The sequence below is a fragment of the Euleptes europaea genome, chromosome 3 (genome assembly GCF_029931775.1).
Source record: "Euleptes europaea isolate rEulEur1 chromosome 3, rEulEur1.hap1, whole genome shotgun sequence".
Taxonomy (NCBI): Eukaryota; Metazoa; Chordata; class Lepidosauria; order Squamata; family Sphaerodactylidae; genus Euleptes; species Euleptes europaea.
In genome coordinates, this window is record NC_079314.1 from 24145071 (window position 1) to 24157790 (window position 12720).

Sequence of the window (12720 nt, forward strand, 5' to 3'; positions counted from 1 at the left end):
AAGCTCTAGCCTAGGAAACGTCAGCCCCCAATTGCTCCCTCATGCTTACTTTTTGAAAATGTTCTTGACAGGTTATTTATCAGCTTCATAAACCTAACCGGCAATGACATATGAAGGAGAAAAGAAAATGATTATGGAGGCAGCGGAACTAAAGCAACGCATGAGGATGTTTCACAAACAAGTAGAAACAAACAAGTACCTGCGTGTGAATCTCCTCATTGATCGACCGCTTGGTCTCATTCTTCTTTTTCACCGCTAGAAGGTCCACCAGAGGACGGATAGTCATCCCCTGTGGAAAGACAAGCCTGTTTAAGTTCATCATTACGAGCACTTGCTGCCCGAGGAAAAGCCCCTTTGGCGCTGAAAGGTAATTGGGCCAAATTCAGATGTAATCGAGGAAAAGACAGAGAGCTGTCACTGACTATGCTGAACTAGTTAACACCTCAACTGGGAGGGAAACCCAGGTTCAAATCACTAGCGTTTCCAGTTACAAGGATCAGGTTGTAGGTGATATAAAGGATCTCTGTGCAAGATCCTGGTGAGCCACTGCCAGTCAGAGTAGACGAGACTGACCTTGAACCCATGAAGCTGCCTTATACTGAAGCAGACCACTGGTCTATCGAGCTCAGCATTGTCTACTCAGACTGGCAGCAGCTCTAAGTTTTGGCGCCGGGCGGAGGTTTTGGCTGGGCTGAAACCTCCTTAGGAGGCAATGCTCGGCGCCCACATTTCTCTCAGGAATGTGCTGTAAGTCTTGCATTGCACAAAGAAATATTTCCTTTTCTCCGTCCCTCCAATCAATTTCCTGGCATGACACAAATATCTAGCATTTCTGGGTAAAAGAAAAGAGCCAAACTGGGCTTTACCTCATTTCAGTGGAACAGGGGGTGCTTCAGAAGAGGCATCACCTGTGTGTCTGTAGAGATCACCCATTTGGAAACTGCAGTCTTCGCTACAGGAGGATGCCTGGCTTGGAACCTCCGAATACTATGTGGAACCTCCCAACGGTTTGCTATTGAACTCAGCCCTCGTGGCTGCCATTTTGTGGTTGGCCATGCCCACATGGCAGCCATTTTGTCACGGTGTGTACTATCTGTTCCCAAATTCCAAAACTGCTCAAACGTTCAACTGGGTTGAGAACCCCTGGTTTAATACTCATCCTTCAGGGAAGTTTGCAAGCCCACCTGCACAAAGACAGTGAAGAAGATGACTGTGATGATGGCCGTGAGGAACATTTCTCTCATCACAAAGTGTTTCTTCTCTATGAGGTAACCCAGGGAAAAGGCGATGGCCCCTCTCAGGCCACCGTAGGCGATGATGAACTGATCCTTCGGGGTCAACTTCACAATGCGGAATTTGTTAATGAACAAGGTCAACCCAAGGACCCCTGAATGATAAATAATAACAGCAGGAGAAGATTATTAGGGTAAGGCAAAGATTAAAATATTCCCTATTACTATGTATGGGTGTGAAAGCTGGACAATGAAGAAAGCTGACAGGAAGAAAGTAGACTCCTTTGGAATGTGGTGTTGGAGGAGAGTGTTACGGATACCATGGACTGCCAAAAAAAACAAATCAGTGGGTTATAGATCAAATCAAGCCTGAACTGGCTTTAGAAGCTAAAATGACTAAACTGAGGCTATCGTATTTTGGCCACATTATGAGAAGACAAGAGTCGCTGGAAAAGACAGTCATGCTAGGAAAAGTTGAGGGCAGCAGGAAAAGAGGAAGACCCAACGAGAGATGGATTGACTCTATAAAGGAAGCCACAGCCCTCAGTTTGCAAGACCTGAGCAAGGCTGTCAAAGATAGGACACTTTGGAGGACATTGATTCATAGGGTTGCCATGAGTCGGAAGCAACTTAACGGCACTTAACACACACACACACACACAAAGATTAAAAAGGGATAGACCATTGAAAACTTCTAGAGGCAAAAAAAAACCAACCCCACACTGCAGAACATTTGCACCTACTCAAAACGAACAAATCCCATAAGGAAACTGTTAGAAGCGAAGAATTGTTGGCAGGTAAGTTCAGCAGAACACAGTAGAGAAAACACCGAAAAGGCACCAGGGCAAGAAAGAAACATGGCAAAACACACATACACACAAGTGGCTCAAGGAAACAACTTTGATTAATGGCACAGAAGAAGAAAAATCACTGTTGACGTCAGGTCACTAGCCTGTCTGACTAAGAGGAACATTCCTCCTGATTTCTGAATGGATTCATTTACTGGACCCGAGAGCCAATCAGGAGAACTATGGGGATGGGGGGGGGGGGGAAATGTAAGATTCAGTGCAGACCTACATCATAAACATTGCATGTGAAAAACTAGTACATTAGGAAGGCTAGATTAAAATCCTTCTTGGTATGCTATTTTTCCATACAGTGTTGTTTAAAAACACAGAGGAGCATTCAGCAATTCCCCACTTAACTGTAGAATCAAGGAGGGGCATGCCAGATGCTTTGAATTTTACATTGTCCCTAAATGGTAAGGCCCCCGCGGTGTAGAGTGGTAAGCTGCAGTACTGCAGACCAAGCTCTGCTCACAACCTGAGTTCGATCCCGACGGGAGTCGGTTTCAGGTAGCCGGCTCAAGGTTGACTCAGCCTTCCATCCTTCCGAGGCCGGTAAAATGAGTACCCAGCTTGCTGGGGGTAAAGTGTAGACAGCTGGGGAAGGCAATGGCAAACCACCCCGTAAACATAGTCTGCCTAGTAAATGTCAGGATGTGACATCACCCCATGGGCCAGGAATGATCCGGTGCTTGCACTGGGGACTATCTTTACCTTTACCTTTAAGGGTGGGAGCAAGAGACAAAAGTCCATTGGACTTCTCTCCCCTCCCCCAAAAGAAATCAGCCTCTTGTATAACTCAGACAACATGGTGGAAGAAAAAAAAAGGGAATGAAACCCAACCTAAAAACAAAAGCTGGGTACCCGAGGTTGGGTGAGAGGAAGATTTATATAAGTCTATGTAGAACTATTACAAATATAATTTATTAGAAGCGCTATGCAAAATTGAAAATTCTTTAAAAGCATTAAAATAGCACAATGGCAAAACTTAGGTTGATATCTATAACCACAAACCCAAACACGTTTCGGCCTCTAGGGCCTCTAGTGGTTAGTTAAAACCTTTTCTTAAGTCTGCACACATATACAGAAATACAATGATGTAAACAAATGTAAATACAAACAGTCACTGCTTCACCAGGTTGATATCTGCGCACAAAATATAAGAGAGACTTATACTAACCAGTGCTACAACAACAACCCAATATACCAGTTGTTTGAATAATTGAGAATAAACTTTACAACATATTCACTTAGCTGGTTGGGTTTTAAACTGTTTGTATAGCACCTGTTTAAACTGTTTGTATAGCACCTCCGCCCTTCCTCCTTTCCCACCGCTGGGGGGGGAGGGAGGCCAAGAGCTTCCTCTTCCAGCCTAGAATTCTGAACCTCACAAGCCACTTATCAGAGAACTGAAACTGACAAGAGTAAGAAGTTTGGCTATGTAAGAAGTTTGCTTCTCATGGGGAATCCTGCCTGACAAGAAGCTGGACCAGCCCCTTTCAGGTCCTGCATTCCACAAAATCACAAAAGGTTAGAAGAGACCACAAGGGCCATCCAGTCCAACCCCCTGCCATGCAGGATCCCACAATCAAAGCACTCCCGACAGATGGCCATCTAACCTCTGCTTAAAGACCTCCAAAGACGGGGACTCCACACACACACACACACACCCCGAGGCAGGGCATTCCACCGTCGAACCGCCGTCACTGTCACAAAGTTCTTCCTAACGTTTAGGTGGAATCGCTTTTCTCTTAGTTTAAATCCATTACTCCGTGTTCTAGGCTCTGAAGCAACCGAGAACAAGCTAGTTCCCTCATTAACATGGCATCCCTTCAAATATTTAAACATGGCTATCATGTCTCCCCTTAACCTTCTCTTCTCCAGACTAAACAAACCCAGCTCCTTAAGTCTCTCCTCATAAGGCATGGATTCCAGACCTTTGACCATTCTGGTCGCTCTCCTCTGGACACGCTCCAGCTTGTCAACATCTTTCTTAAATTGTGGAGCCCAAAACTGGACACAGTATTCCAAGTGAGGTCTGACCAATGCAGATACATTGGTAGTATTACTTCCCTTGATTTAGACACAATACTCCTTTTGATGCAGCCCAGAATTGCATTGGCCTTCTTAGCCACCATATCACACTGTTGATTCATATTCAGTTTGTGGTCCTTGGATCCTTGGGTTGCCTCCACCCTGGACAAACGGCTAAATTCTGTGGTTGGCACACACATACAAATCTCCTCCTCCCGCTGCTCCCCCTCTGACCCTTGGAGCCTCACCTAAGACCCTGGCAATCAAGCAAAAAACCAGGGTGCTGATGACAAAGGTCCACTCCCAGCGGTGCTGCCCAGCCACAGTAGAGACCCCCAAGAAGATAAAAATGAGGGTCTCGCTGACACTGCTCCACATCTTCAGGAAATACTTGATGGTGGTGTGGGATTTATGGGAGATGTTGGCCTCCACGTAAGGGCGCATCACCACCCCGGCAGCAATGAGCCTGCAGAGGCAGGAAGAAACAGAGTACAGGAAGTCACAGCAATCACCAGAGGTGGACAATCCCCTCACAAGTGGCCTACATCCCACTGCCGTTCAAATGTGAGGTCTAGGATGGAAGAGAATAGAATCATAGAGTTGGAAAGTACCACCAGGGTCATCTAGTCCAACCCCCTGCACAATGCAGGAAATTCACAACTACCTCCCCCACACTCCCCAGTGACCTCTACTCCATGCCCAGAAGATGGCCAAGATGCCCTCCCTCTCATCATCTGCCTAAGGTCATAGAATCAGCATTGCTGACAGACAGCCATCTAGCCTCTGCTTAAAAACCTCCAGGGAAAGAGAGCTTACCACCTCCTGAGGAAGCCTGTTTCACTGAGGAACCACCCTAACTGTTAGAAAGTTCTTCCTAATGTCTAGACGGAAACTCTTTTGATTTAATTTCAACCGGTTGGTTCTGGTCTGACCTTCTGGGGCAACAGAAAACTTGGCACCATCCTCTGTATGACAGCCCTTCAAGTACTTTGAAGATGGTTATCATGGAAGGAGCCAGTGCTCATAGGGTAGATTACACATTTTTTATAACAACTCCCAGGTTGAATCCATGGCATGTCCAGTTAAAAACTCTCAAGGCCAGGAAAGACCCTGAGATACTAGATAGCTAGTACTGGGCAGGTTGGGCTTCCAACCCTATAGAAAATGGTTTATTTTACTGATATCATATCAATAAACAGAGGTAAGGCGGGGGGGAGGGGAACAGAGAATTGCCATCACAAGCTTCTAGTATGGTGTAGTGGTTAGAGTGCCAGACTAGGATCTGGAAGACCCAAGTACAAATCCCCCATGGAAGCTTGCTGAGTTATCTTGGGCTACTCTCCACACACTTAGCCTAACCTACCCCACAGGGCTGTTGTGAAGATAAAATGGAAAAGAGAATGTAAGCCACTCTGAGACTCCGGTGGGGAGAAAACTGGGCTATAGCTTAAGTAAATGAGAAATAATAATTAATAAAACAAGTGCAGCACCATAGAATTAGGATTCAGAGATATACTGCATAGTTCAGACAGAATGGCTAACCAGTTTATTTCTGTGTGCATGAACCCAGGGAATACTTGAGCTCCCCTTCCTTTCGGTCAGCCAATGACACCTTTCTCCTCTCCCTAGTAAACCATTCACACCTGGGTCTCCCAGAGCCTAGCCTGACACTCTAAGGCAGTGATGGCGAACCTTTTAGAGACCGAGTGCCCAAACTGCAACCCCAAACCCACTTATTTATTGCAAAGTGCCAACACGCCAATTTAACCTGAATACTGAGGTTTTAGCTTAGAAAAAACAACTTCCCTGGACTCCCTGCTGGGCAGCGGGGAGTCCAGGGAAGGGGGCAGGGCCTTTGAACTGCTCCACGCTGCCTGCAAAAACTGCATTAGAACAAAAACTGCATTAGACCTAATATAGATGGGAACCAGACATCCATAGTGGTATCTTCACATTCAGAGGCAGTCTACCAGTTGTGGGAGGGCTGTATTCTCCATTCTTGAGGAAGTCCTGGAGAGACCTAGCAGGCATTTGCTGGAATCAGGAAAGTTTTCAGGGAGGGACGGAGGGAGGAAAAGGAAAGGAAGAAAGGAAGGAAGAGCTTTCTGGCCAGGGAAGGAAGGGGGCTTCTGGGCTGGTGAGTAGGGCGGCAGCCACCTCGTGCGCCAAGGAAAGGGGGTTTTGGTGGGGAAGGGGGCTTCTGGGCCAGCATGAGAGGCAGCTGCAGCCTCGCAAGCTGAGGAAAGGGGCTTCTGGCGGGGGGGGGGGGAGAATGAGGCTTCTGGGCCGGCGCGCTGCCACCTTGCGCGCCCAGGAAAGGGGTTTTGAAGGGAGAGGGGAAAGGGGGCTGCAGGGCAGCTGCCTTGCGACCCAGGAAAAGGGTTTTTGCCCATGGAAGGCACCGAGGGAGAAAGGGAAGGGGGCTGGAGGGCCGGCTCGCGAGGCGGCAGCCGCCTCGTGCGCCCTGCAAAGGGTTTTTTGGCCGGGAAGGGGGGGAGGGAGAGGGAGAAGGGGGCTGGAGGACGACAGCCGCCTCGTGCGCCCTGCAAAGGGTTTTTTGGCCAGGGAGGAGGGGAGGGGGAGGGAGAGGGAGAAGGGGGCTGGAGGACGACAGCCGCCTCGTGCGCCCTGCAAAGGGTTTTTTGGCCGGGGAGGAGGGGAGGGAGAGGGAGAAGGGGGATGGAGGGCGGCAGCCGCCTCGTGCGCCCTGCAAAGGGGTTTTTGGCCAGGGAGGGGGAGAGGGAGAGAAGGGGGCTGGAAGACAGCCGCCGCCTCGTGCGCCCTGCAAAAGGGTTTTTGGCTGGGGGAGGGAGAGGGAGGTTGGAAGATGGCAGCCACTTCGTGTGCCCTGCAAAGGGGTTTTTGGCCAGGGAGGGGGAGGGGGAGAGGGAGAAGGGGGCTGGAGGGAGCAGCCGCCTCTGCGCTCTGCAAAGCGGTTTTTGGCCAGGGAGGGGGGGAGGGAAAGGGAGAAGGGGGCTGGAGGGGGACAGCTGCCTCGTGTGCCCGCAAACGGTTTTTTGGCCGGGGGAGGGAGAAGGGGGCTGGAGGGCGGCAGCCGCCTCTGCGCTCTGCAAAGGGGTTTTCGGCCGGGGAGGGGGGGAGAGGGGAAAGGCTGGGCGGCGGAGAGTCCAGGGAAGGGGGCGGGGCCTTTGAACTGCTCCGCGCTGCCTGCAGGCAGCGCAGAGCAGTTCAAAGCTGGCAGCTGGGAGGGCAGGGGCCCCGCCGCCCAGCTGAGCCGTGCGTGCCAGCAGAGAGGGCGACGCGTGCCGGAAATGGCACGCGTGCCATTGGTTCGCCAACACGGCTCTAAGGGCTTGTCTTTTATGTTTGTTTATGTGAAGCACCTGCTAATGGAAATGCCAACTGAAATGTGACTGCTTTGGGAATCAATTTTTGTTTAAAAAGTGGAATAAAAAAAGAAGAAGAGGTGCACCCCTTTCGGAAACTTGAGCTAGCAGTTTCCCCACTGGATAGGGTTGCCAACCTCCAGGTACTTTTCGCTTGCTAGAGGTTCTAACCTACCCTCGGCGATCCTAGAAGGCAGATTTAAGAGATTACCAAGAGCAGAATGGGGATGCCCCTGCAAGTCAGGTGAAACTGAATCTACTGCACATGTCTTTTTCTATCAGGAAGTCCGTTACAAGATAATTTTCCCTCTCCTTAATCTAATAAAGGATAGCTCCGAGGAAGGGAGAATGAGGAGTATCCTATGGGAAGGATCAGACCAGAGGGTAAAGCAAGTAGCTAAATTCTGTGCTGCAATTTATAAGATCCATCAGACAATCTGGGGCTAGGTAATTCAACTTAAAATGGAAGACATTTTATTAGTTCGAGGTCTGTTTAAATTGTATAAACTGTCTATGAATCATATAACCCATAGTTTCAGTTACTGTATATTCTCCAATTTTAATTCTGTATCTGATATGAATGTTTTTAATGGCATTTGCCGTATTAATAAATGAATCTGAATCTGAACCCTCCAGGTACGAGCTGGAGATCTCGTGCTATTACAACTGATCTCCAGCCGATAGAGATCAGTTCACCTGGAGAAAATGGCCGCTTTGGCAATTGGGCTCTATGGCATTGAAGTCCCTCCCCTCACCAAACCCCGCCCCCCTCAGGGTCCACCCCAAAAGCCTCCCGCCGGTGGTGAAGAGGGACCTGGCAATCCTACCATTGGAGCTTATGCCATAATACTTACGCCATGATGCCTGAAAGGTGGAAGAGTTCTGCTGACAGGTACGCCATGTAGCTGTAGAGAAAGACGAAGAGAGGCTCGATAACTCGGATGTGAGAAGTGAAGCGGGAGGTGAAGGCGGCAATGATGCCGTAGACCACCCCGACAAAGACGCCCCCCAGGGACACCACGAAGAAGCTGAGGAAGCCCAGGAGGATGTCCGTGAAGGTGATTTTGTCAAAGGTGGCGTATTCGTCAAAAAGGTGGTAGAGGACCTGGAGGAAAGAAAAGGAGGAAGATGGGATCTCAGCCCAGGGAAACGATGATCAGAGAATGCCGGCAGTGGGCTGACATGAAAGTGGTGGCAAACCAGTCACATGGAAAAGGGAGGGAGGGAAATGATCAAGAGCTAGCTTTAGACATCCACAGCGTTCACTCTGTTGGAGAGCAAAGCTCTGACGGAACTACTGCCTTGGAATATCTCTTTCATCAAGGCAAAGGCAGAAACCAAAGAAACCAAACAAAGAAACATCGACAGCACAAAGAAACAGGGGGGAAAAAACCCTTGCCTGCTCTTGCTTCTTCTTTTTATTTCCAGAAATTTTGAATCCACTGAAAAAAGCTGGATTTCCCCCAGGTTTTTTTAATGGAAATTTTGGGGGAAACTGAAATATAAGTAATACTTACTGCCCTAGCAAGCCTAAACTAATTTTACTGCTTTAACAACATAAACTGCAGCATTTAAGAAGAAGAAGGGTTGGTTTTTATATGCCGATTTTCTCCACCACTTATGGGAGAATCGAACCGGCTTACAATCACCTTCCCTTCACACACCCCAACAGAAACCATGTGAGGTAGGTGGGGCTGAGAGAGCTCTAAGAGAGCTGTGACTTGCCCAAGGTCACCCAGCTGGCTTCATGTGGAGGAGAGGGGAAACCAACCTGGTTCACCGGTTTAACCTCCGCCACTTATGTGTAGGAGTGGGGAATCAAACTCGGTCTCCAGATCAGAGTCCATCACTCCGAACCACCATTCTTAACCGCTACACCATGCTGGCTCTCAACTTACAACTCACTTATATAAAATTACAACTTACTTATATAAAATTGCAACATTTGACATATTTATGGAATTTAGAAGTTATAAATGCATTCGTTTTCTATAAACAAAACTGGAAACGTACCCAATAATCGAGAGAAAACTGCAAGCTGATGCACCCTATGCTATTTTAGCACGTTGCCTTAATTTTTGCTATCGGGTTAGAGAGAGCTAAGTTCTCAACGAAATTTTCAGTTTTGCTCTGAGGCTTTGGTGGAGTTTCTGCCTCACCTCCTTCTGGTCTTCTTTCTCCCTCCTGTAAAGTAGGGCAACAAGCCACTTCTTACCCAGTCTGTGGGTGAAAAGGGTCACAGTGGTTTGAGGGAAGAGGTGAAAAGATCCTTGGGCATCGACACACAAAATTATACACTGCACCTTTTGGAGTGCATCGTAACAATAAAGGGGGTTGGGATTAGTCACCCCTTATTGCCCTTTAAGGAGCCCCGTGGCACAGAGTGGTAAGCTGCAGTACTGCAGTCAAAAGCTCTGGTCACGACCTGAGTTCGATCCCGACAGAAGTCGGTTTCAGGTAGCCGGCTCAAGGTTGACTCAGTCTGCCATCCTTCTGAGGTCGGTGAAATGAGTACCCAGATTGCTGGGGATAAAGGAAAGATGACTGGGGAAGGCACTGGCAAACCACCCCGTAAACACAGTCTGCCTAGGAAACGTCCCATGGGTCAGGAATGACCCGGTGCTTTCACAGGGGACCTTTACCTTTACCTTTAATGCCCTTTAACCATCCTGGCTGCAAATAAAAACAGGTGGTTAAAGATTACTGCTTTAGCCAGGCATGGAGCTGGGGGAAGGAGAGCCCGGGGAAGGAAGGGAGCGTGTGTGCCAGGCGATGGTGGCCACCTCAATGCTGCCATGTGCTTGCCCGCTCCCTGGCCTCGGGCGCAGCTGCTGTAGGCGCGGCACACACAACGAGGAAGGACGGGAAGCTAAATGCTGGGCGGCATGCGCACTAGTCGCGCTGCGCGCAGGCCGCTGCACTGTGCCACATCAGTGGCACTCCTCTTCTTCATGCCCTCGCTGGTGCGCCCCTGCCTCCTTGGGCCCAGAGTGCTCCACCCCACAAGATCCGGCCCTGGCTTTAGCCTCCCTATCTTGGGTGAGCTGAAGACTGTAGCCTGTGTTAGCAATTGCAAGCATTAAACCTGCTTGAAGTCAATGATCCCATCTTAATTTAATCAAAACTATTTGGGTGAACACATGAACACACGAAGCTGCCTTCTACTGAACCAGACCTTTGGTCCATCAAAGTCAGTATTGTCTACTCAGACCAGCAGTGGCTCTCCAGGGTCTCAGGCAGAGGTCTTTCACATCACCTACTTGCCTAGTCCTTTAACTGGAAATGCCGGGGATTGAACCTGGGACCTTCCGCATGCCTAGCAGATGCTCTACCACTGATGCACGGGTTCTTGCGTGTATATTAGTTGACAGGCTCCCTCACTTTGTTCCTAGTCCCTGGGTTCTGCTTGCTCTGACTTACCCCTGCAAGGTTGAAGAGGCTAAAAGGAGACTCCAAGACTAGAAGTAGTATTCCTTCCATTGCTGCATGCTGGGACCAAAACACCTGAGCATGACATTCATGGCATACGACTCTCCACTGCTAGAGACAGAAAGTTCAACTGCACGAACCCTTGGTCTCACCCAGCAAAAGAAAGTCTTAGGTTGATACTCTGGTGTTCATTTATAGTTTCTATTCATTCCAAAGAAGCCCGTCCCAGTGGACTGGGGCCCAAGGGTCAGCTCTGCCCCTCTCACACTTGTCTCTTTAAATGGAATCCCGAGGCGGCTGCCTCGCTTTGCCTCGGGGCAGAGCCATTTTTGCCACTTACCACAGTAACAGCATCATTCAGCAACGACTCTCCAAACACCAAGATGTGCAAGAGCTCGTTGATGTGGATCTCCTCGAACACAGCCAGCACAGCCACGGGGTCCACGGCCGAGATGATGCTGCCAAAAAGCAGGTTGTCCAAGAGGCCGATGTGGCCCAAACCAGTCACGTCGATCTGGCACACGGCGTACAACAGCGAGCCCACGAAGAAGGCATTCCACAGCGTTCCCACCACTGCGAATATCAGGATGGTGCCCATGTTCTCAGTAAACTGGCGCAAGGGCAGGAAGTAGCCAGCATCCAGGATTATGGGCGGGAGAAGGAACAGGAAGAAGATATCCGACTGTAGAATCGGGGGGTCCTCTCCTACGGCCTTGATAAGCCCCCCAACGAGCAGTCCTACCACGATGAGCAAGCAGCTCTCTGGAACTATATTGGAAATCGTCGGGATAACATGGAATCCTGGAGAAGAAGCAAACAAAATACCAAGTTAGCACCTCTGCTGCTGCATCACACTGCGCTAAGTCCTAGCTTTGCCCACGGATGGGCAGTAAAACCGAACTGTGCAATTCCCCTAGAATAACAGACTTGGGGAGAGGAGAAACCCTATGGGCAAGCCTTCATATGAATTCTGTTTGCTCCTTGGAAACATATTCTCAAATATGGCAGTTCCAAGACTTGTCTGCAGGAGCCCCGTGGCGCAGAGGAGTAAGCTGCAGTACTGCAGTCAAAAGCTCTGCTCACGACCTGAGTTTGATCCCGATGGCAATCGGTTTCAGGTAGCTGGCTCAAGGTTGACTCAGCCTCCCATCCTTCCGAGGTCGGTAAAATGAGTACCCAGCTTTCTGGGGGTAAAGTATAGATTACTGGGGAAGGCAACGGCAAACCACCCCATAAACATAGTCTGCCTAGTAAATGTCGGGATGTGACGTCACCCCATGGGTCAGGAATGACCCGGTGCTTGCACAGGGGGCTACCTTTACCTTTAAGGCTTGTCTGCAGCAAGAAAAGCTGCATTCTGGAATGGCACACAAAATATACATCTGTGCACAAAAGGTGTCATCTTTGTATCATTAATTCTAGCTTTTAGTTATGATGACAATTAAACAGCATGTGGAATTGTTGGTGGAGAGGAGGTGTGTGAGAGCTATCTACAGGGTGCTGTCCAGCTTTTCTGCAGTCCTCCAAACCGTATAAGGTGCCACGGGGACAGAAACATAAGATACTTGTCCAGCGATTATCAGTGGGACGCAGTAGTCTGGGCTATGCCTGTCATCTTATGTAGTGCTTCATATTGCGCTTGCCAGAAAAAAAAGTGCTTTAATTTGACAATACAGTAAAAGATAACAAAGTGGATTGTCCTTTGATCAGCAACTGGCTGGCTAAAGTACTCAATTTAGGAACCTCTCCGTGGGACAGGTCTTCGTCTCCTCTTGATGGTCACTCAACAGACAGAGACCACACAGCTTTAGATCATTACTCAATGCTGTGCAT

At 49.0% G+C, this 12720-nt stretch overlaps 1 protein-coding gene across 1 annotated transcript in view; it reads right to left on the reverse strand.

Moving 5' to 3' along the window:
* The window catches only part of SLC9A1 (solute carrier family 9 member A1), a 96118-nt gene that overhangs the window by 13308 nt on the left and 70090 nt on the right, over window positions 1-12720 (reverse strand). The window contains exons 2-6 of the mRNA XM_056847666.1: window positions 11228-11688; window positions 8313-8563; window positions 4360-4577; window positions 1185-1387; window positions 200-289 (exon numbers count right to left, since the gene is read on the reverse strand). Coding sequence (XP_056703644.1) covers window positions 200-289; window positions 1185-1387; window positions 4360-4577; window positions 8313-8563; window positions 11228-11688 — 1223 coding nt within the window. The remainder of the gene's footprint in view (window positions 1-199; window positions 290-1184; window positions 1388-4359; window positions 4578-8312; window positions 8564-11227; window positions 11689-12720) is intronic.